This window comes from Dendrobates tinctorius, unplaced genomic scaffold (assembly GCF_039654945.1).
Source record: "Dendrobates tinctorius isolate UK_male_01 unplaced genomic scaffold, ASM3965494v1 ptg000022l, whole genome shotgun sequence".
NCBI lineage: Eukaryota > Metazoa > Chordata > Amphibia > Anura > Dendrobatidae > Dendrobates > Dendrobates tinctorius.
The window spans coordinates 116,326,019-116,348,751 of record NW_027361690.1 but is presented as its reverse complement, the minus strand read 5'-3'; the positions used below and the strand labels follow the sequence as shown (position 1 = coordinate 116,348,751).

At 44.2% G+C, this 22,733-nt stretch overlaps 1 protein-coding gene across 1 annotated transcript in view; it reads right to left on the bottom strand.

Annotated features, from left to right (window-relative positions):
• Nucleotides 1-261: 261 nt before the first annotated feature.
• Nucleotides 262-22,733, bottom strand: part of MXD1 (MAX dimerization protein 1) — a 34,511-nt gene continuing 12,039 nt past the window's right edge. The window contains exons 2-6 of the mRNA XM_073569080.1: nucleotides 19,409-19,505; nucleotides 3,582-3,611; nucleotides 2,499-2,613; nucleotides 2,255-2,414; nucleotides 262-700 (exon numbers count right to left, since the gene is read on the bottom strand). Coding sequence (XP_073425181.1) covers nucleotides 507-700; nucleotides 2,255-2,414; nucleotides 2,499-2,613; nucleotides 3,582-3,611; nucleotides 19,409-19,505 — 596 coding nt within the window. The 3' untranslated portion in view covers nucleotides 262-506. The remainder of the gene's footprint in view (nucleotides 701-2,254; nucleotides 2,415-2,498; nucleotides 2,614-3,581; nucleotides 3,612-19,408; nucleotides 19,506-22,733) is intronic.

Below are 22,733 nucleotides of genomic sequence, written 5' to 3'. Positions count from 1 at the left end.
ATTCCAGGTGATGCAAGAAACTTTCCGAGTTGCAGGGAGATAGCAGAACATCTGTGCTTGGTCAGATCTAGTGGGTGGAGATGACAGATGCAGGTGGTGAGCGGCGCGCACTCGCCTCCGCATTTGCAGCCATCCTTCCCACTGCTGCATTGTTGCACCTCTTGTACATAAATATATATATAATTTTTTTTTCTATTTGAGTGCTTCGTGTGTTCCTGGAATGTAGTCTCCTGGAGGACATTGGCGGATGGGACAGCGTGTGACTTCAAATGTAAACTGACACCCACATACCTCTCAGGAGATCTAGGGGAAGGGAAGCAACAAACAGAGAGCCGGGAGTCCGAGTGGGCATTTTTGTTTTTGTTTTTCTTTTTACGTGCAAGATTATGGTGTGAATGCAGTCACTAGATAAGACAGTCTCTGATGTGGGAGCACTGGGAAGGAGAGTGAGGAGTTGCTGGGACACTTGAAAGCTCCCCCTCCCCTCATCTTCTCTTACGGATGGTTTATAGGGTAACACTGGCTTTAGGATTGTCTTGTAGTTCTATCCTTTTAATGCCCGCACTGGAATAACCTTCATCACTGCAAATACTCTGCAGGCTTCCCCGCTCGTCCAAGTCACTGGCACTGCTGCTGCTACTGCTCCAGTCCAGGTCTGCTGTTAAATAGTCCGTGCTTTCCACATCCACGTCAATCTCTTCTGTGGGGGAAAAAAAAATATATACATTTAATGAATATTATAAAGGCTTCACGCAGCATTTATTGCATTTCCTTCTGCTGCTTCCTCTCCAAATCATGCTAATACACTGGGGCAAAGAAACTGCAGCCGCATCCCCCTCCTCCCAGTCTACAAACTACTAGTCTCTAAACATGTACACAACCTGTGATCAGAGAATGGGGAAGTATACATTACAGGAAGGTGAGGAAGATGCAACTTCCCTTTGGTAGAAAACATTACAAGTTCTCACGTAGTCACATGTACTACCTAATTGTGCAAACAGGGTTGTTAAAACGATAAGGACTCTTCCTTTTCCTATGACCAAACAGGTTAGAAATTGACTTGCGAAATATAAGAACTATAATGTATGGGGGATATACACTACTATATGGAGAGTAGTGGGACACCTCCATATTACATTTATAGGAGCTTTATGACATCTTTTTCCAAAGCCAAATACATTAACATGGAGCTGATCGTCCACACCCCTACTCTCTGCAGCTACAACAGCTCCAACTCTTCCAGGAAAAAAAAAAAAAAAAAAAAAACTTTGGTGGTGTCTGTGGGAATTTTTGCTCATTTATCCCAAAAAGAGGTCTGATTCGGACGTTGGAAAAGAGGACCAGGCTCACAATAGTCTAGTTTAATCCAAAGGTTTTATACGGGGGGGTTAACGTCAGGACTCTGTGAAGCTGGTCATGTTCTTTCACACCAAACTCCCCCAAACCATGGCTTTATGGACCTTGTGCACTGGAGCACAAGCTAAAACAGAAAAGGGCCTTCCCAATCAGTTCCTACAGAGTTGGGAGGTCCAATTGTCCAAAATGTAATGTATGCTGAAACATTAAGATTTCCCTTCACTGGAATTAGGGTGCCTAGGTGACCCCTGAAAGACATCCCTATATCATCTCCCACCAAATTTTACAGTTGGCACAAGGCAGTCAGGAAAGAAACATTCTCCTGGATTCACCAAACTCAGACTGGTCCATAAGAGCCAGAAAGCAAGTCCAATACTGGCGGCCTTACACCACTCTAGCCGACACTTGGCATTGTGCATGGTGATGTGAGGTTTGCATGCAGCTGCTCAGCCATGGAAACCCATGTCACAATGCTCCCTGCATACCGTATTCACAGGTTAATGGCAGAGGAGTTTTTTTATCTGCAGTTATCTGGTCAGCGGAGCGTTGGTGACTTTTAAGTACTATGTCCCTCAGCTCTCGGTGACCCCGCTCTGTAACCTTACATTGTCTCGCCTTCATGGCGGAGTTGCTGAGGTTCCTTCCACTTTTGTATGATACCACTCACAGGTAATGGTGGAATATTTAGGGGGAGTCACATTACACTGGTGATGTCCTATCACAGGACAGCTCTGGTATCAATGAGCTCTGTAGAACGACCAACAAGGGTTAGTAATGGCAGACAGCATGGGTCTGAATGATTAACCGGACTTCACCGATAGAGGGGTCTCCCAATACTTCTCCATATAGTGTTAAGGTTGACGATAAAGAGGAATTCATGGGATTTGAGAGCACTCACCCCGATCAGAATCCGACCTCTCGGAGGACACCGCTGATCCTATACTGTCCATTCTTATTCTTTCCACCCCAAATTTTTCTAGCTGCCTTTTTAGGTGTCGCTGCTCCCGCTGCAGTTGCTCTATTTGGTGCTGTGACTTTCTGTCACAATCTTCAAGTTTCTATAGAAGATAAAGAAAGTAAGATTACACAGGGCAAAGCATCGCTACACGCCACAGACTGGCCTGACCCATGATTAGCCTCACCTTTATGTGCAACTTTGCTCTTGTTAAGAGGCTTAGCGTGGTATGTCTGTTAGATTCAGGACCTAAGGGAACCAATACTTTTAGCTTTTCCAGACATAGCCGCAAATGCGCTCGCCTAGGGAAGAAAACACAACAGTACAGCGGAGTTAGTCAGTGGTTTAGGGAAGATCGTAGTTCATACACGTGGTCAGACATTGCTATGCCCTAATAGAGACTGCCATGAGCAACCACCTAAACCAGACTGGGCATTAGGACTAGTGTAATAGTCATCAGCTGATTAAAAAAAGTTCAGTATTTAGAAAAAAAAAAAAAAAAAAATACTTTTATCTACTAAGTTTTAAAGGAGTTGTCCGGGCATAGAATGCTGATAACCTACCCTTGGAATTTCTCATCAATATCAGATTGTTGGGGGTCTCACACCTGGCACCCCAGTAGATGAGCTGATTTAGTAGCAGATTTGCAGCACATTAATTGGAGCAGCGCTGTGAGCTCAGTTTAATGTTTGCTGTATATCCGTCCACCACCGAAGCTCATACTGGCTGATCGGTAGGGAGTCAGGTGTCGGACCCTCTTCAGTTGAGGAACTTATCCTAATGACAGGTCCTCAATATTATATGCCCGGACTTCCCCTTTAACCGCTCTTAAGATCTATCATTGCAAAAAAAAAAAAAAAAAAAAAAAATAATATTACAAAATAATCTGGAAAATTCCTACTGTACAAACACAATGTACGAGGTGAACAAAACCACTGTGTTACTGTAGAAACTAGACCCTGTACATCAACTTTTTTGATGTAGGGAAATGTGACAAGTCTACACCATAATTATAGCAATTACCAGGGTGGAGTGGAATTGGAAAACGACAAAAACAAAAACATCAATACAGGCACAAAAATAGACCTGTAATGACTCAAACAGAGAATCGGGTGATAATTGAGACACTGCGGGCCCGCACTAAAGCCACCGGTGATGACTTAACAAAACAATAAGGAAAGGGGAATGGAAAGGGCTCCTGGCAGCTGTAAGGAGACATGGCCGCAGCGCGGAGGGAGAAGAAACCAACATGTAAAGAGACTGGACCTACCTGTTCTTCTCCATTTCATTATGGGTTGATCTGAAATGCAAAAAATAACCAATGAATTACTCACATCCGCTCTAATATTAGGCTTACACAGTCATTTAAATATTAGAAACGTGGCCTTGTTAAAGGCAGAGCCGGATTACTGTCAGGGAGACGAGGAGAGCGCTGTGTGGGTGCACCCATTACTACGGGAGTAGAGCCCATGGGGTTTCTAGGTGGAATCACAATTATAATCCAGATTGAGCAGACGCGTACGGCAGTCTACTTCAATAATACAATGCGGTTGTTTGTGAGTCAGGTATGTATTAGTCTTTAAGTCCCCATATACATTAGACTAATGTCCGCCGCACCGGCCAATACGGACGAGTTTGGCTAACACTCTTATATGTACGGGGGCAAAGGCCAACTGATTGTCAGGGGTGACGGCGATCGGGTCTGTCCAATTTCGGAGTGCCGATCGCTTTGTTCTCATGGAGATAAACCACTGACAGACATTGAGAACACAGGAAAGCTGCGACGAATGAGCGCTCCAATATGGGAGACACAGCCGAAAGGTCTGTCGGCCGAACGATCGAGATGACAGTCATCAGATGTGTACAGCAGGCCTAAAGCTTGCGGATGCTACCACTGGTTGTCTGGTGACTACAAACACCTGTGATATACAAGATGGTCACTGGAAGTACTTGTGAAACAAGCAACAAGAACATCCCGGCTATGAATGATCATGCAAAAGAGAAATCCAAGAGATTTACTGACACAGAGCAGTGTGGTCACCAACAGGTATCCTATGGGGTTGCATTAAAAGGGGCTTTCTGAAAACACTTGTTCCCCAACTGCAGTTTAAAAACAAAAACACCACGCCCTCCTGGGTTCAGCACAGAGTCTCCACTACTGCTCCCAAAAGGTGTATGTTATTGTCTGCAACACTAACAACCAGGGCTGTGGAGTCGGAGATCATTTTGGTGGAGTCGGTATAAAATGGTCCGACTCCTAAAATATATAATAAATTGGGTACAGTAGTTCAATGCAGAATGTGCTGAATATTTTTTCATAATAATTTGGGAAAGTTATGAAATGTCCTATAAACGGCTGCTCTATTTCTGATCTAAGGCTACATTCACACACAGCGCTTTTGCTGCGTTTTTTGAGGATACGTTTTTCAGCTGCAAAAGCAGATCAGCTTTTTATAAAACCGCATCACCTGAAAGGTTTTTGAGCTCATAGATAATGTTTTCAATAGCAAAAGCAGATTAGAAATCTGCTCTATATATCCATTTATCCATATCATATCTGTACCAAAAAGAATTAAAGCCAGATAGCACACAGACTAACACTCCTTTTTTTTTTTTTTTTTTTTTAGCACTAGTCAGGTACACCTCATAGCTGCCCAAAAGGATGCCCAGGACAGGCATTGCTCGTCTTCAGTAACACATCAACATCAATTGATAGTTGGAATAAATAGACTGCATTCACCACATCTTAAGGTGCAGGCTTTATTTTCAAGTGTAGGGGTGTGCAGTATAAGGTTCTGCAGCAGCTGAGGTGTGCAGTATGAGATTCTGCGGAACAGTATGAGGTTCTGCCCCCCCTAGTTTTGATCCTGGCTAAATCCGTTTCTTATAGATATGGCAAACCCTCAGGTAACCCTAAATGAAGGTCAATGGACACAGGTGGCTGAATTGAAGGAATTGCTTAATCACCTATTTACCGTGACTAAAAAATTACAAGCTGAGGATTTAACTCCTGGCATTTTCATAAGGGAGTGGAAGAGCTTGCTATTTTGCCTGTCCCAAAGAGGAGACTTAATCGCAGATGGCATTTCTGCTTCAATGAAACGGAGAGAGACACAGCTATTGGAAAATAAATTTTTTCTGGCAGCTGTTTATGTGGACCCAAGTCATCGTATACTGCTTGATGATCAACAGGTTACTAAGGAAAAGAAGCTCTGACTGAGGTAGCAGTTAGGATGAGTGGCCTACAGGAGGACTGCCAGGTGCAAGAGGACTTGGGTCCTGACAGTGCTACTGCTGCCATATCTTAATCCTCATCAGATGAGGAGTTTGACTTTGAGAAGTATTTGGATAACATGGAGCAGGCAAAGCGTTGCTACAAGGAAAAAGATTTCACTCCGTCACCTATAGCAAGCAGATTGACCATATTTCAGCAAAATGTTTCACTTGCTCTCAAAGAAAAAGAAAAATTCAACCGTTCATCAAAACTGACTGTGCATGAGGCAATTCCTTTATACCCGGAAATTGTTAGAGATGTTGGCCATGTGGTTATGGCTTTGCCTCCAACCCAAGTTAGGCCGGTTTCACATTAGCGCTTTTTCAGCGCACGCACGGCCGGGGGTAGCTCCGCCCCCGAGCCGGCTCTCTGCCCGGCGTGCCCGCCCCTTGCTTGTAGCGCCGCCTACTAGCGGCGCACCCTATCTTTAGCATAGGGTGCGCAGATCGTGCGCAGGCCGTGCGCTAGTTGCGCTTTGACCTGCGCTGCGCACTTTTGACGGTGCGCCGTGCGCGCCAAAATCGAACTTTTCGGATTTTGGCGCGCGGCGCACCGTCAAAAGTGCGCAGCGCAGGTCAAAGCGCAACTAGCGCACGATCTGCGCACCCTATGCTAAAGATAGGGTGCGCCGATCGCAGGCGCCGCTGTCCGCTAGTAGGCGGCGCTACAAGCAAGGGGCGGGCACGCCGGGCAGAGAGCCGGCTCGGGGGCGGAGCTACCCCCGGCCGTGCGTGCGCTTAAAAAGCGCGAATGTGAAACCAGCCTTAGTGTAGAGAGGTTGTTCTCTGGCCTTAAAATTATTAGGTCAGATTTTAGGTCATCTATGAAGGAGGATCTGATGGAGGCAATTCTACTTCTTTGGACTGCACAAATGTTATTTAGTATGTTCTTGTTGAAAACTGTGTTTTTTGCCACTTACATGGTTTAATACATAGTGAATACACACACACACACACACATATACATATATATATATATATATATATATATATATATATATATATATATATATATATATATATATATATATATATATATATATATATATATATACACACACACACATACATACATACATACACACACACATATATATATATATATATATATATATATGTAATCGATATTACATAGTGTATTACATATTTACAATTTATTAGTTTTTTGTGTTCTAAAGTTGTATTCCAATAAATATATTATGCTCTATCTAAATGTCTTGATTATTGTATCATAAAAATGATTAAATGTCTGATGTGCACATTGTACTACAATAAATTTTTCACTTAAATATAAGCAATATATGTTGGAGTCGGAGTCGGTAGAAGGGAAATTGAGGAGTCGGGAGTCGCAGGTTTGGCTTACCGACTCCACAGCCCTGCTAACAACGCTACAGTCAGTAGTGGAGCCGACATCAGCACTGGAGACAGACACCGGGCGCAGCAGCAGAGACTCAGTGATGGACCCGGGGAGGGTGAGTAAACCACATTTTTTTTTTATATTTATAAATATATATAACAAACTGGATTTGTGGGACAAGAATATTCTAAGACCGAAAAAAACCTTTAAAAAAAAAAAAAAACACTCATAGGGAAATTTGGTGGAATATGCCACGTTCGTTGAAGGGGAAATCAATACTGGGAGTATAACTTTGTAATGGAGGGGACATAGAAAACACAAAAACAAAAAAAAAATTTAATTGTTAAAAATCAGTTTATAAAAAATAAATGAATAAGAGTGAGAAGTCCTTTTTAAAGATGTGGTGTGTTTTCTGAGAGACTTTGGAGGCAAACCTTTAGCCATCTGGAGCCCCCCAAATTCAGCACTGGTGCCTCAATTTGAGTCTCGCCTCTCTTCTGGTCCTGGAAGCGTCACTTTGACACAAGTAGACCTTCCTGCATCTCTCTGTGCCTTGGCGTGTATGAAGGGTCTAGCAGTCTTGTGTAATTCATTAGCTAAGCCAGCCCCCTAAATCACAAGTCAACAGAAGGTGGACAAGGAAGCTCTCCACCCCCTCCACCTGTGTGGGAACAACAATGGAAGTGAAGCTTCCTGGAACCATGAGAGGAGGCATGAAACTACCAAAGTGTGCAGTACCAATAAGGAAAGGTACATTAGTACATTCTATGATACTATGACTAAAGTGTGTAGCCGTGTAACCGTCATCTTTCAGCCCAACTAATGTGTATGGCCACCTTAAGGGATGGACTACTTGTACTGTAGTAAAAGTGTGCACATTCCTCAGAAGATACACTAGAAGCAGCTATAAACTGACTTGCAGGTGATAACGGGGTGACATTTGGCCTTCACCAAATATCTGGCTTGACAACACATGATCATTTCAATTGTGGCACCCCCAGGAGTCCGGTTGCCACTGTGGCATTGCCTCCCTCACAGGGGGTGATGTCATGCCTGGAAGCAAGGAGTAGTTCCCTGGTCAGGTAACATCAGCATTCAACACTTTTCCTGGCTCCAGACCAGGAGGGGGGGGGGGGGGGGAAAGATCAAAACCTGGTTTTAGGGGAGCTTCCCTATTAGTTCTAGACTGGAGGCGGGGCTAGGCAGTCAGTGGTGGGGACTGGAAGAGTGAAGAGCTCATCCCCAGACCAGAGTTGCAGTCTGAGTCACAGAGGAGTTATAGAGGAAGAGAGAAGTCTAGGAAAAGCTAGGAAGTGGAGCTGTGACCAAGTTCACCCCAGAGCAGAGCGCTAGAACTGGACGCCGGAGTCCATGGCTGCACAGATACAACAGTCCCAGCAGCTAAATCCAGAGGGCAGGGAACTACAGGTCTTCTGGCCCATCAGACACTCGGGGCACAGCAGCATATCAGAGCCAGGAGCCGCCACAAAGGAGCGACACCTGCAATAGGCTCAAACTGCCTGCCATACGGGCAAGTATAGGGACCATAAGGAACAGAGGCTCGAGCATAGCTTTAAGCAGCAAAGACCTCAGAACAGCTCAGCAAGGAGGCCTCCAACTCCAGCTGGCTTAGGGGACCCTAGATTGCTTCCAGGCTGTCCGGATCTCCATTTCCATCTGTTAGCAGTGCTCCGGTCTGCATTCCAAACCATCAAGTAAAAGGAAACTATAGTTCATGTGTCTGCAGTTATTGATTATTCCCTCAGTACTGCATCACAACGTCACTATCCCTTATGAGAACTATAACTGCACTGGGGCCTAGCTCTACCTGTGGAGATCTGTAACAGCTCTGCTGCATCACCAACCACCATCAGCCCCAGCGGTCTCTTCAGGCAGCGTCAGCCACCCCCTTATTGCCGAACACCACGGGTGGCGGTCACGAATTAATCCCTTATAAACATTCCCCAAAACCATTTTATTGCATGCCAAGGGCCACGGACTGGGTCACTGCTGCCATGACATCCCCTGAAGTACTGACCGGCCTGGTACAGAGTTCCCCGGCCCTATTGGGTGCCGCACAATCGTAGACTGGGGTACTTGAATCAAAATGGATTCAGAATAAGGCATCAAGCATAATACAATGTTGTGCGCAGACCCTAGGTGTCACGTGGATGCCTAACTATAGTTTTCTCTACAGCTGATAGAGTGAAGAATAATTGCTTGGTATGGACAATAAGGTCAAATTTTCGTCATTTTAATAACAATATAGAGAAAATCAGGTTACGTTTTAGTCATTGAATTCAGGTTTTTCACCCAGTACCATTGCCAAAGGTGTATAAGATCGAGCCATTCGCCATGGCATCTGCCTTTACTGGCAAGTGTGACAGAATGGCTCATTGTAAGTATCTCACCGATACCAGTTCGGTACTGTAATCGGATGTCACCGATGTTATAAGTCGGATCATAAAAACTCTTCGCTCCTAAATATTCTAAGATCTAATGGGAGTGGTATCATGGAGAAGTTAGGAACCACAGGCACAAAGTGGAGACTGCGTAAAGTTAAGAGTGCTGAGGAGAAGCGGGCATAAAGGTAAGAATAGAGTGGGTACGAATAGAATTGCACGTTCCATTCCATCGGGTATGGTCATGGTCTCTGCCTTGTGGGTGTGAGAGGAAATGACGCTTTTTACCAGTCAGTGTTAACCAGAATGGACGTCCATCACTGTTGCAGCATGATGGACGTGACTGTACGACAAACCAGCTAATCAAAAGAAGAGCTGTGGCTGCCAGCAGGTAAGGGGTGGTACTCCCTGTCCAGTGGAATGAGAAGTGCAAATAAGTTGCCATCACTATGCGAACTTAATAACTGCACAGTCCAAACCTCCTGATATCACCAACACAAAAACTCAGCTTCATGACATGGCCCAGAAGTGGTGTACAAACATCACCAAGCACAATGCCAGGCGGTGTAACGCACAATCCAACTGGACTTGGCGACTGCCAGGAAAACAGTACCTGCCTGTGGGTCGCCCTCCCAGGGCCGCGGGGCACTCTATACCGAGCCGGTATCAGCGGGATGTGTCACAGCGGTGGTGACCCAGACCGTGGCCCTGGGCGCCCAAGCAATGGCGGAGATGTGAATGGTGGAATGTAGTTAATGGAATAGTTCGTGACGCCACCTGTGGTGTTCGGCAAGGGAGGTGTTAAGCCAACGCTGCAGACAGATCCTCCGGGACAGATGGTGTGGTGCAGCAATGATGGTATAGCCCTCCACAGGTAGGGCTGTTGTCCCAGGGCAGTGTAGATGTGGAGACACTTAGATGGTGTAGTGTTTGGCGCAGGGGATGTAGCAGTGCCAGGTGGATGGACACAGGAAGGAATGGAGGACAGCAGGGCATGTAGTTCCAAAGCTTTACTCACAGTCTGTAGTGCCCGCTTCTGTGCCGTGTCCTCCGGGTCAGGGACTCAGTCAACCTCCAGGCAAGATGGAAAGCTCCCTTCCAACACTCCGCCAACTTGTGTGCCTTTTCTGAGCGTCTCCTCTATAGCGCCTTTAAGTGTGAAGATCTCCTAGTACTGAGTTACACTGGATTTCCTCCTGACAGATGTTCCCAAGAACTCTACTTGTATGGCAGACAGCTGTAGCCTGCTTCGGGGACTCTCTACTCGTGAATCCCGGCTCTCTATCCGTGTTGCTGTTGTGCCCCAAGTCTTAGATGGGAGTAGTGCATTTACAGCCCACTACTCCACCGGTGTCTGCTGCGGAACCATTAGTGTCCATACAACCTCGGGGACCAGGCCCCGGCCTTGCGCTTAGAACTTCTAGGCAGGGTTCTTCCACTAACCCACGTCCTCTCTGTTCCCTTTTACTCCAACGTTCCGTACTTGTCTTTCCCTTCTATGGAAGCTCAGGCTTCAGTTCAATGTCTTTCTCCTTCTTTCCTTTCCCATGCCAGGTGGCTCAGATCACTGAGGCAGCTGCAGCACTCCTTCCTCCATCCCTCTTCCAGGGATCCCCACTCCTCTCAGAGTGGCTTCCTCTCTCTCAGACTCCCCGTCTGACTGAACCTCAATCCTGAAACCATCCAGCTCTTTTATATGTATTCTAAACTCCACCCACCTCCCAGCACGTCTAGTGTTCCAAGCAGGGAACCACCAAAGGTGCTCTGCTTCTCTCTAAACAAAGAGCCGCAATGTGGCTTTGCTGAACTACTCTATTGCGTGGGGTGCGAGTGTTGGAGCGTGGTCAGGAGCCTCCAACTTATCTGGATGGTGGGGAAACACAACTTAGGAGAAGGTGCAGTACCTCTGTGGCGACTGAGCCTCAGGGGCGCCACACCTGACTTCTGCGCCAGCTGTAAAGTTGGGTGAAGAAGGGATAAGACCATGGGCTTTTTTTTTTTTTTTCAGGGGTTGGCCACAGTTGAGCTAATTTGGTGTTGAAGAACAGGATTGTCCGCACAGAGTCCTGACCTCAACACCCATGGGATGACCTAGAACAGAGATTGTGAGCCTGGTCCTCTGCCAACATCAGTGTCAGACCTTACAAATGTTCTACTGACTTAATGGGCAAAAATTCCCACAGACACCACAAAAATCTTGTAGAAAGTCTTCCCAGAAGAGTGGGAGCTGTTGTACTTGCAGAGGGATGAGCAACTCTATATTAACGTCTATGGATTTAGAGTGAGATGTCAAAAACCAAGCACCTGTAGGTGTTCCAATAATTTTGCCTACATAGCGTATCTGTGGCCCATGCAATGACAACATCACAAATGAAGATTGGGTCTATATTTAAAAAAAACACAATTGATAACACATGTTTGTGATGTGGAAGATTCAGCAGCATTGGTTACCCATTCAGTGAATGCTCCACCCTGCCCCTTCCCCAGATTATCATATGAATCACCATTTAATGATGGTGTTTTCAGATCAATAGCCCTCAAGGCTGAGCCAAATGGCTTATCCCAACAACAAAGCCTAAATCCAAACCCAAAAAGACCTTTGTGTGCAGTCAGCACCTACAACAAGGCTCAAGACACAAGGACTCAAGATGTCTGACACGGTTACGTTTTGTCATGTTGATAGTATTTGCAGCAGTGCAGAATTTGTCATATCCAGAAGAACAGGTGAAGAGAAACGCTGGCACAGACAGATGCAGCGTGCACAATGGCTTCTTATCACAGATGAGAATATATTGATGGCAGGAAAGGTATTATTGTCACAGATGACCCTCCCTGTTATCAGAGGAACAGGTCAGGCTGATCCTAAACACATGATCTTTGGTGCAGCAGCATCAGTATCCAACACATAAAATAACACAATCTCACATGTAAAAAAAAGGACAAGAACATGTACGGATACTCAATACTGCTGCTCGTCACTTCAAGGAGTCCAAAAGGAACAAACATGGATGATTAGGCTGACGTGCCCGTAGGATCCGCTCACCTTATCCTGATAAGGAGATGTCAACATTTATGTCCCAGACCACCACTCTTTCAGGTGACCGGGGCTGGTGACTTCATGTCTACTGATACCTGCTGGGTCTAGGCATGAGTAATAAGGTACCATGCACCTGTCAGATAGCAGTAGATGGAGGGCGAGCTGGTGCGTTGATGGAACAGGTGAACTTTTTTTGCTTTTATGCGTTCTGGAGTAAAGAGGATGTAGTTTGGCTTCAGATTTATCATTCATGATATTTCTCGTACACAATTTTTTTTTTTTTTTTTTTTTTTATAAATGATATATGCTGGATTTTTCCCACCACATTCGTGCACGTTAAGAAACATGTACTGTATGCAAGAAAACTTGGCGTTTTGGTACAGGGGGCAATGAGGTAAGCACTGTCAGTGTTTTAAAAAAATATTTAAAGTTTTCAATTTAAACCTAAACCTTTTAAAAGAAACAAAAACCACAATTTAAAAAAATAAAAATATATGGGTAGACATGACGTCACCTCCACTCAACTCCCAATGCAGAATTGAGACGGTGCCAGAATACCTAATAAAATTTAATTTCTTTCTGACAACTGGTGGAAGTATAGGCTCTCGTAGACAACTGTCAGCTCCCACCTGAACAGTTATTTTTCTATCTCCCATGGCTCCACCATATCAGGGAACTCTTGCCTCTGAGGAGCGTTCCTATTGTTCATAGCTGGAATCCTATCTCTAGGGAAAAGAAAAGGATCGGCCGTCAAAGAAGAGTCAGTAAGGCCTATGCACCTTAAGTTGTCGGATGATACAACCAATATCAGCAAGTTCGGGTGACTTTACATAAATTTGTATGGGGGCCTCAAAGGTCCCCACCAACATGACATATCAGGAGATCACTCTGACTGAATTCCTAGTGAAATCAAGCAGTTCTACAATACCAAACCAAAGACACCCAATATCCCCTTCCAGGTGCAAGCCTCCATCACACAGCTATTTTGTCTGGTAAAATGCCAGACCCCCATGACAGGAACCAGACAGATCCTATTATCAATGGTGTCTAATTGTCTACCACTGGAGTCAGCCATGTAAGGGTTCCTGTGATGGAGTAGGGGAAAAAAAAAAAACCCCAGATGTGAACAGAGCCTTATGTGTTTCTTCAGACATCGAAATCCTGACAACTATTGGCATGCCTCTAAGGACACGTGAGCAAACCTGAAAAACATGGGTTGCAGAAAGGAGTACTCATCGAGATAAGGGTTGGCGTTTCGATGGGAGTGATTCATCCAAACCTATGAAAGACCGTGCTTAAATGGGACAGGCAGCCAAGCTTCACGCTGACAACCGATTTACGTCTTATGGGAAGAAGCATTCCACAAGAAATGACATTCACGCCCAGAGGAGTAAGATTACAGTGAGATGTCATTTTTACAGGATTGTCTGAAAAAGGCACTTATTATGCACATGATATAATAGTAATACCTGACAACAGGGAAAGAATTGGTCATGACTCCCTGAACAACTTAGCGAGGGCCTTTGAACAGGCCGTGCTCACCAGGACAATTCAGTCATTACATTTTTCTACGGTGATGACCTTATGCTTTTAGCTGACATATAAATATTATGGCTCAGACGACCTGGAAGGAAATGTGCCGTCATACCAAGCTTAAGGACTGAAGCACCTTGCCGAGCTGTAAAGCATGGTATGGTGATATACAGAGTCTATATAGCTCCATACTATGGAGTAGTAGGCACTACATGGGCCACCATGTGACACATTAATTTTATGCTCTTGTTACCTACAAGTAACAGGTCTAGTAGAATATACCATTTGATGAAGGAAAGACACTTTTTGGGATGATTCATCCAGTATACAAAGGTCCCCATGAAAGCTGTGGGTGCTCCAGTACAGTGCTATAATGCAGCTATCCATTCTGGAACAAACTGATACCCCCTGAAAAAAAGAGAAGACGACAAGACTAGTGGATAAGGTTTAATAAAACCTATTCCAATGTGGCAGAAAATAGGGAGCTCAGCGATTTACTGCAGCGGTTGCATGCTGTAGTTGTGATGTCACCGCGGCCGCCTTGTCGGCACAGACTAGGGCAGCAGCAGAGAGGCAGGCGGTATGCAAGAATGATTTTCTCACTTTTATATTAAGCAAGCCTGTAGACTGAAGAAAAAAAAAAAAAAAAAAAAAAAAAAAAAAAAGGATGAAACTGGAAAACCCCTTTTAACGGCTTATTAATATTTCTATTTTGGGTTTTAAGGTTTGCTTACATTCCCTATAAAAAGCACCATTACGAGGAAGCGGTCACCATAGATTTGCAAATCTTATTAAATTTTACTTCCGCGTTGAAGACTTTCAATTCCTTTTGATGTTGTATCATGAGTAAATGGCACCTGGTTGCTTTTCGGTTGGATTTAAAGTGATACTAGAATAAGAATATGCCAGAGCGAGTTTGGGAGGTATTAGAGTGTGATAAAGACCAGCTGACACTGACTGATGTGCCATAAGAACACGTCAATCCTTTCTGGAATTTTTTGGGTCGTTCACGACAAAAGATGTCCGTGTGCCAATATTCACTACCTCTTCTGTGGTCAGAAGCTCATCCGTGCAATGTAACATAATAATTGTAATAAGCGATGTGCAGAGCTGTTGTCCAATAAGAATCTTTTTTGGCCAATAATCAAAGGGGTTCTCCTGCGCCTCTCACTTACGCATCAAGAGGTAACAAATGCGGAAGACGACGTGTAGACAACCGAATCCTGGAAGTGTGACCAGCTACAGGTGTCATGTGTGTGTTCCAATCCAATGAACAGAAACAGTGTAAGATACGGGCCATCCACGCAGGAGACCTGGCAGACGCCTGTCAATGTCATCTCTCTCTCCTAATGTGAAAGAGGGGTGCCGGAGAATCCCTTTAAAGGACATCATCTGAAGTTACACGTTATTAGGCAACTTAAAAGGGTTCTCCAGCACAGGAAAACATGGTTGCTTTCTTCCTAAATATTGCACTACTGTTCATAGATTTAGTGTGGCATCACAGCTGAGCTCTATTTACTGCAATACCAAAACACAACCAGCGGAGAACTGGAAGAACTGCGGCGCAGAGTTGGAAGAACGTAGACATGTGTTTCCAATACTGGAGAACCAGTAACAGTTTGCAGATCACATCAACGTGTCATGTAGTCATGCTTTTTTCTAAGAATTGCCTGGAATGGTCCTGTAGCAGTGCTCATCCTGTTCTTCCAAGATCATGAAGAGAATAGTGGTCCTACTGACCTGTGTAGACCCTTCAAAGCAGAAGGAGAAAAGGGAGCAGGTTATAGCTCCATCCATCTACAATATCTCCTATTTCTGGAGCATTTCAGTTATTTGCTGACAATATTGCATCATTGTGTCCCTCAAGTGTTCGACATTGAATTTGCACCGCACATGGCACAGATCGACGGGCAGATGAAAGTTTGCCTCTTATAAGGACCCTAAGGCAGCATCCAGCCCCTTCACATCCTGCAGGGAGCCCCACCAATAAAGGTGTGGAATAGAAATAAATAGGACCAATTCCCCTACTGACAAACTCCTCCTAATTAACTAGATCAGGCCTTGTTCACACGCTCAGGATTTTACCTCAGTATCTGTAAGCCAAAGTCAGGAGTGGAACAACCAGAGGAAAAGTATAACAGAAACACGTCACCACTTCTGGATTTATCACCCACTCCTGGTTGTGGCTTACGAATACCGAGGTAAAAAACTGACCAAATACTGACCGTGTGAATGTGGCTGTCAGAGAGAGACAGATATGGTGATCCTTGTCTTGTCCAATCATTTGTGATCAGATCTGGTCTTGGATGCGTCATAGTATTACTCCATGTTTTAGTGCTTCGTTGTTCCATAAGTATTGTCTAGCATTCAGGCTGGCACAACAGAAAAGAGACATACGGAAATGGAAAAGGCTGCGATCTGCTATTTTTTTTTGTAAGTAGTTACCCCATTTGACATATTAGGGTGTGTGGATGTCAAAGAAAGGGTACCAGCTCAGGAGCCCCCCTTAGGAACCAGAAATGGCCCATCTATGCACTACATGATCGTCCAATCATAGGAGTGGCCAGCCTGTAGCACTACATTCCCATTTAGTGGCCGCCGTGAGATATGTATGGCCACCCTATGCCAATCATCCCCTCAATCACATGATTTATCATCAATTCCCACCAGATATTGTGGGAAGGGAAATTTTTAAATCTACAGATATACGATTATTATGCATTAAGCATGACATGAAAACCCATGATATACCCCATTTTTGTTAAAGCATGACGGCGACTAATAAGCGTGACAGCCATGTCTCCTGTTTTTTGGAGTATTCTCACATGCGCCCTATATAGCAGGCGCTACCTTCTATTAACCCACTTTATGGTGTTGTGCAAATTATTAATGTGGTTCCTATGGCGACTGTCAGATGCAATTTGTGTCACTGCGGGAGTAGTCGCCGACCAGTACTGGCCCAGAATAGAGGGCCATGTCACTAGCCCCATGTTCTAGTCACGTCAATGGCTTCCATGCAAACAATTTGCCTGTGACAGTTTTCACCAAGGATGTCCCATTAGGCCCGAACTCTGCGTGACCTTGTCATCTGTCACCTCAGCGCGCACGTTGCATAATCACAGGCCCGGGGACAACGCACATGGTGGCGGCACACCAACGACACGGCTGCCTGTGTGTCTCGTCCTGCCTCACGTTACTATGGCTACAGCTGAACAATTCACCATTTCCATACATTGAATAGGATCCATGGGGGAAGCCAGCAATGAATATGCGAGTACAACAAATGAGAGGCGTTTAGGCCAGAAATAGAATAAAACACATACTAATACATTAGAATATGCTGACACATGAATGTGGCAAGCTCCTTCTGTACAGATGGTGCACTGCGCTCTCCGAATATGGCGCAACAAAGCCGTACTCACATGGGGAGACCGTTACACAATACAATTCACAATATTAGAAATTAAAGGGAATCTGTCAGCCCTTTTCTGAGATATCATATAATGATATAATTCAATTGTGTGTCACATAAGGATTAGTACTTTTGCTTCCCCCTGACCCCGCACCTTTCATGCATAAATACCTTGTTTATATCGGTTCAGATGTATGTAAACTGCCGCTGTCCGGTCTGCTGGGCGGGGCTTATTCACCTGCTCCCCCCCCTCACAAGAAGAAATGCGTAGAGCAAGACAGGGAGGGGGGAGCAGGTGAATAAGCCCCGCCCAGCGGACCGGACAGCGGCAGTTTACATACATCTGAACCGATATAATAACGGTATTTATGCATGAAAGGTGCGCGGTCAGGGGGAAGCAAAAGTACTAAGGGAATCCTTATGTGACACACAATAGAATGTTAACATTATATGATATCTCAAAAAAGGGGTGACAGATTCCCTTTAAATCAAATGGGTTGTACTTCACGCCAACAGATTAGCTACAACCCCCTTTTGCCATCACTTTGGTGAAGGTACTAAAAACTGGTGCAATAAATGGGGCAAAACACTGAAATTTTGAATTGGGCATTTACAACAACAAAGTGTTGTAATTTCTGCAAAAATTTGCTGCAGACGCAATGAAATATGTTGCAGCAAAAAAAAAAAAAAAAAAAAAATATTATATATATATATATATATATATATATATGTAATTTTCTAATCTATGGTTTTGTTGCAATACTGTCTTAGCCAATTTATAGACAAGCCCACAGCTGTGTGATTCAATGCCCTGCCATGGGGCAAGATGTCCTGTGAACTGTTCTGCCAAGGGACATCATTAACCCATTATCGGTATGGGATCGTGAACCCTTGGATATGGGTTCACTATAGGGTAAAGTTACACTATACAATTCGATTATGAAGATTGTGGACTTAGATTCTGATTTAATAACTCGATTTAAAATCCCATTTCCGTAAATGTTTTACCACTCAATTAGTGAGTGTGCGACAAATTTATCAAATGATTTGTCCCATTTTTCAAACTTGTCCTTTGTGGATTAGTTCCCCGAGTTTTAAGTTTCTGTTGTTTCTCTAGATGACAGATTCATGAAAAAGCATACAACAAATGGGGGACACAGCAGCACTCTGTAAGGACCAAGATATATGCAAACACGAGATCTAAACTACATCGTTGCTAAATAAAATGTGCTAAGAAAAAAAAAAAAAAAAAGTACCGTACTTACAAAAAAATGAAGGTTCTTAGCGCATAAATTTGCGAACTGATGTGTGCCCATCAACCACAGCAAGGTGACACTTCTTTGATGGGTCCTATCATCCCAAACACGCCTCTCTCGGGTTATAAACCTACAATTTTACAACGGGCAAACACGCCCATTTAAAGGCATTTAAACTGTAAAAGGCAGAAATTAAAGACAATTTGAACCATTGTGCAAAATTAAGGAACCTCGTGTGCCGTTTTGAATAATTTGATGCAAATGGAGAGTGGGTATCAATGATTAGATGGAGAGTGGGCATCAAGCCCGCATACCTGGTTTGAGCTAAAGAATACTAGTGGGTGCGCACAAGTGAATTAGACCAGATATAAAAACAACAGTAGCACTGCAGCACAGAACAATAGACAATATTACACAACAGCGCAAAGCTGAGGACAACCTAATAAAATGTAAACTGTCTCTGCATAAATAGCATAGCAAAGACCTAAATAAAACATTTTATGTACATGCATTTTTGTGAGTTTATCATTTTATCCCTGCTTTCATACATGAATTACGGCAGTCGCACCTTCCTCACACTACCTGGGATGTGTCACCTTGTATTTTATTCACTCGGCACTCCAATCTGCTTTTCATTCTCACCGCTTTAACAGCTCAGACACATTTTTCACATGAAAACAAGTGCAGGAATCACAAGAGATTTCTCAATGAAGGCCCAAATCCACTGGGGTGGTGGGGGGTGAGTGCACCCTGCCAAACGTCACATATGGATTGCATGTGAGCGGAGTGCAACACTCTTAGTGACAGTAGCACGTTGCGGGGCTTACCTGCTATTGCTGCTTTTTTTCGATTTGCTTTTCCTCTTCAAGCTGTCCCTCTCCTTGCTATTGTAAGGCAACATGGAAGCATAACCATGCTCGGCTTCTGCGGACGACAAGAGATATATCTTAACTAGAAAATTCATTAAAGCCTTGATCTAAACACCAGTGACAAAGTAATGTGGCAAAAGCGCAGCCCCCGTCATAGGGCATACACAGCAATATGTCATAAACATAAAAGTAAAATAAAAATATATCAAATACAACAACCACGTTTTCTAAATAGCACATTTAAAAAACAAACAAAAATAAAACAGATTGATCATAATAAAATACTGGCAGATTACGAGGTGCAATAAAGAGCAATTCCATTGCAGGGTTAGAATGGAGACCTACCATGAAACAAATGCTCTAACATTAAATTTGCAAATGGTCAATTGTGAAATTCTCTGATATCCTCAGCAGAGAGTCCAAGATGGAAGTCCACTTAAGGGGATCTGTCACCCCATTTTCGGCCCATAAGCTGCAACCACTGCCATCAGGGGCTTATCTACAGCATTCTGTAATGCTGTAGATAAGCCCCCCGATGTAACCTGAAAGATAAGAAAAACGAGTTAGATTATACTCACCGGGGGGCGCGGTCCGCTCCGGCGCCTCCCATCTTCTAGAGATGCTGTCCTCCCTCTTACTTCTGCCGCGGCTCCTGCGCAGGCGTACTCTATCTGCCCTGTTGAGGGCAGAGTAAAGTACTGCAGTGCGCAGGCACCGGGAAAGGTCAGAGAGGTCCGGCGCCTGTGCACTGCAGTACTTTACTCTGCCGCGGCAGAGTAAGAAGAGGGACATCATTGTATGAAGATAGAGGTGCTGGACCGGACCGCGACGCCCGGGTGAGTATAATATAACTCGTTTTTCTTATCTTTCAGGTTACGTCGGGGGCTTATCTACAGCATTACAGAATGGTGCCCCTGATGGCGGTGCTGGCAGCTTATAGGCCAAAAACAGGGTGAGAAATTCCCTTTAAAGTAACCAAACTTTACAGGACCTTTATCCAACTAAAGCCACGTTCAAAACCCAAGACAGAAACAAAATGAACATATACCCTGTTGTAAGTAAATAAGTAAAAGCAATAAAGCATAAAAATAACATTGGGTACTCCGTAAACATCGTTTTGATAAAAAAAAAAATAAAAATAAAAAAATAAAAGTCAATAATGGATAACAACAATACAATAGAGAAGACAACAATGAGAGATGCTCATGTTCCTAGGTATTAAATGCAGCATATATTATTATAAATAATAATAATAATAATAATAATAATAATAATAATAATAATAATACACACACACCAGAATAATAAGGCTCATGCTCCTTCCAGCATAGTATTGCCCCCTGCCCCCTCTGGAATCTGTTGTGACCCCTAGTAACACGCACAGACAAGGATTCCTCACTGTGTACAGCCCGTGCACCCCTACACAAACACAAGACCACTTTATTTTTTTTTTTTTTTTAAATGCTAACACCCCGCATTTTTGCAGGAGCTTATATACACATCAGACCCTAGAAAAAGAGGCAGGCTCCATTTCTATGCAGCTCAGTGCATTATTATTAACATAATAATAGGAAGCGGCACATGTGGAAAAATATTTGGAAGATAATTAACAACTATTCTGGAGAGATGCGGCCTGGTAATTCCTGCTGGTACGGCCAGCGCTTAGCTATGCCAAGTATAGGGGGATTAGGACTGTGTGTACACACTGTACGGAGCTGCTGGATGTGTACCACCCGGGGCGATGCCAGGAATCCGCTCATCTGATGGAGGAACCGGAGCAGTCTTTAGTAACCTGTCTGGAGCGATTACCCGGCCCATAAACGGGATCACTCACACGTGCACCCATGACGGCACCGTAATAACACAAGAGCTTATGGCGATGAGTGTGGATGTGCATAAGGAGCGCAGCACTGGGGGATCTGCACAGAAATAATGCTGCTCCTGCATGCATCATACACTGAGCAACCTGGAGGGGATGACTGCAGAATATTTACTAATGTGCTCATCATACATCACACACCCCGGTGAGCTTACTGTATATACATAGTCCGTGCGACAGGACAGTATATCATACATATACACATCCACAGTGGGGAAAATAAGCATTTGATACACTGTCAATTTTTCCAAACTTTCCCACCTACAAAGAATGGAGCAGTGTGTAATTTTTATCATAGGTACCACTTAAACTGTGAGCGACAGCATCAAGAAAAAAAAAAAAAAAAGCCAGAAAATCACATTGTATGATTTTTCACATAATTAATCTGCATGTTTTTGCATGAAATAAGTACTTGATCACCTACCAACCAGCAAAAATTCTGCCTCTCACAGACCTGTTAGTTTTCCATTAAGAAGCCTCCTACTCTGCACTCATTATCTATAGTAATGGCACCTGTTTAACTTGTTACCTGTGTAAAAGACACCTGTCCACACACTCATCAATCACACTACAACCTCTCCACCATGGCCAAGACCAAGGACAAAATTATAGACCTGCACAAGGCTGGGATGGGCTACAGGACAATAGGCAAGCAGCTTGGTTAGAAGGCAATAACTGTTGGCACAATTATTAGACAATGGAAGAAACACAAGATGACTTCTTCGGTCTGGTACTCCATGCAGGATCTCGCCTCGTGGGGAAGGACGATTCTGAGAAAGTTCAGGAATCAGCCAAGAACTGCACAGGACCTGAAGACAGCTTGGACAACAGTCTCAATCCTTACCATTATTTATACACTATGCCATATCAGAATAAAATCCTGCAGGTCACGCAAGGTCCCCCTGCTCACAACAGCACATCTCCAGGCCCATTTGAAGTTTGGCGATGACCATCTGGATGATCCAGAGGAGGCATGGGAGAAGATCATGTGGTCAAATGAGACCAAAGTAGAACTTTTTGTTATCACTTCCACTTGCCGGTGTTTGGAGAAAGAAGGATGAGTTCAAACCAAAGAACACCATCCCAACCATCAAGCATGGTGGGGAAAACATCATACTTTGGGGGTAGTTTTCGGCAAAGGGGACAAGACAACTGCACCGTATTGAAGGGAACATGAATGGGGTCATGCATCGTGAGATTTTGGCTAACAATCTCCTTTCCTCAGTAAGAGCACTGAAGATGGGTCATTGCTGGGTCTTCCAGAATGACAATGACCCAAAACACACACAGCCAAAGCAACTAAGGAGTGGATCTGTAAGAATCATTTCAAAATACTGGTGTGGCCTAGCCAGACTCCAGACCTGAACCCAATAGAAAATCTTTGGAGGGAGCTGAAGCTCAATG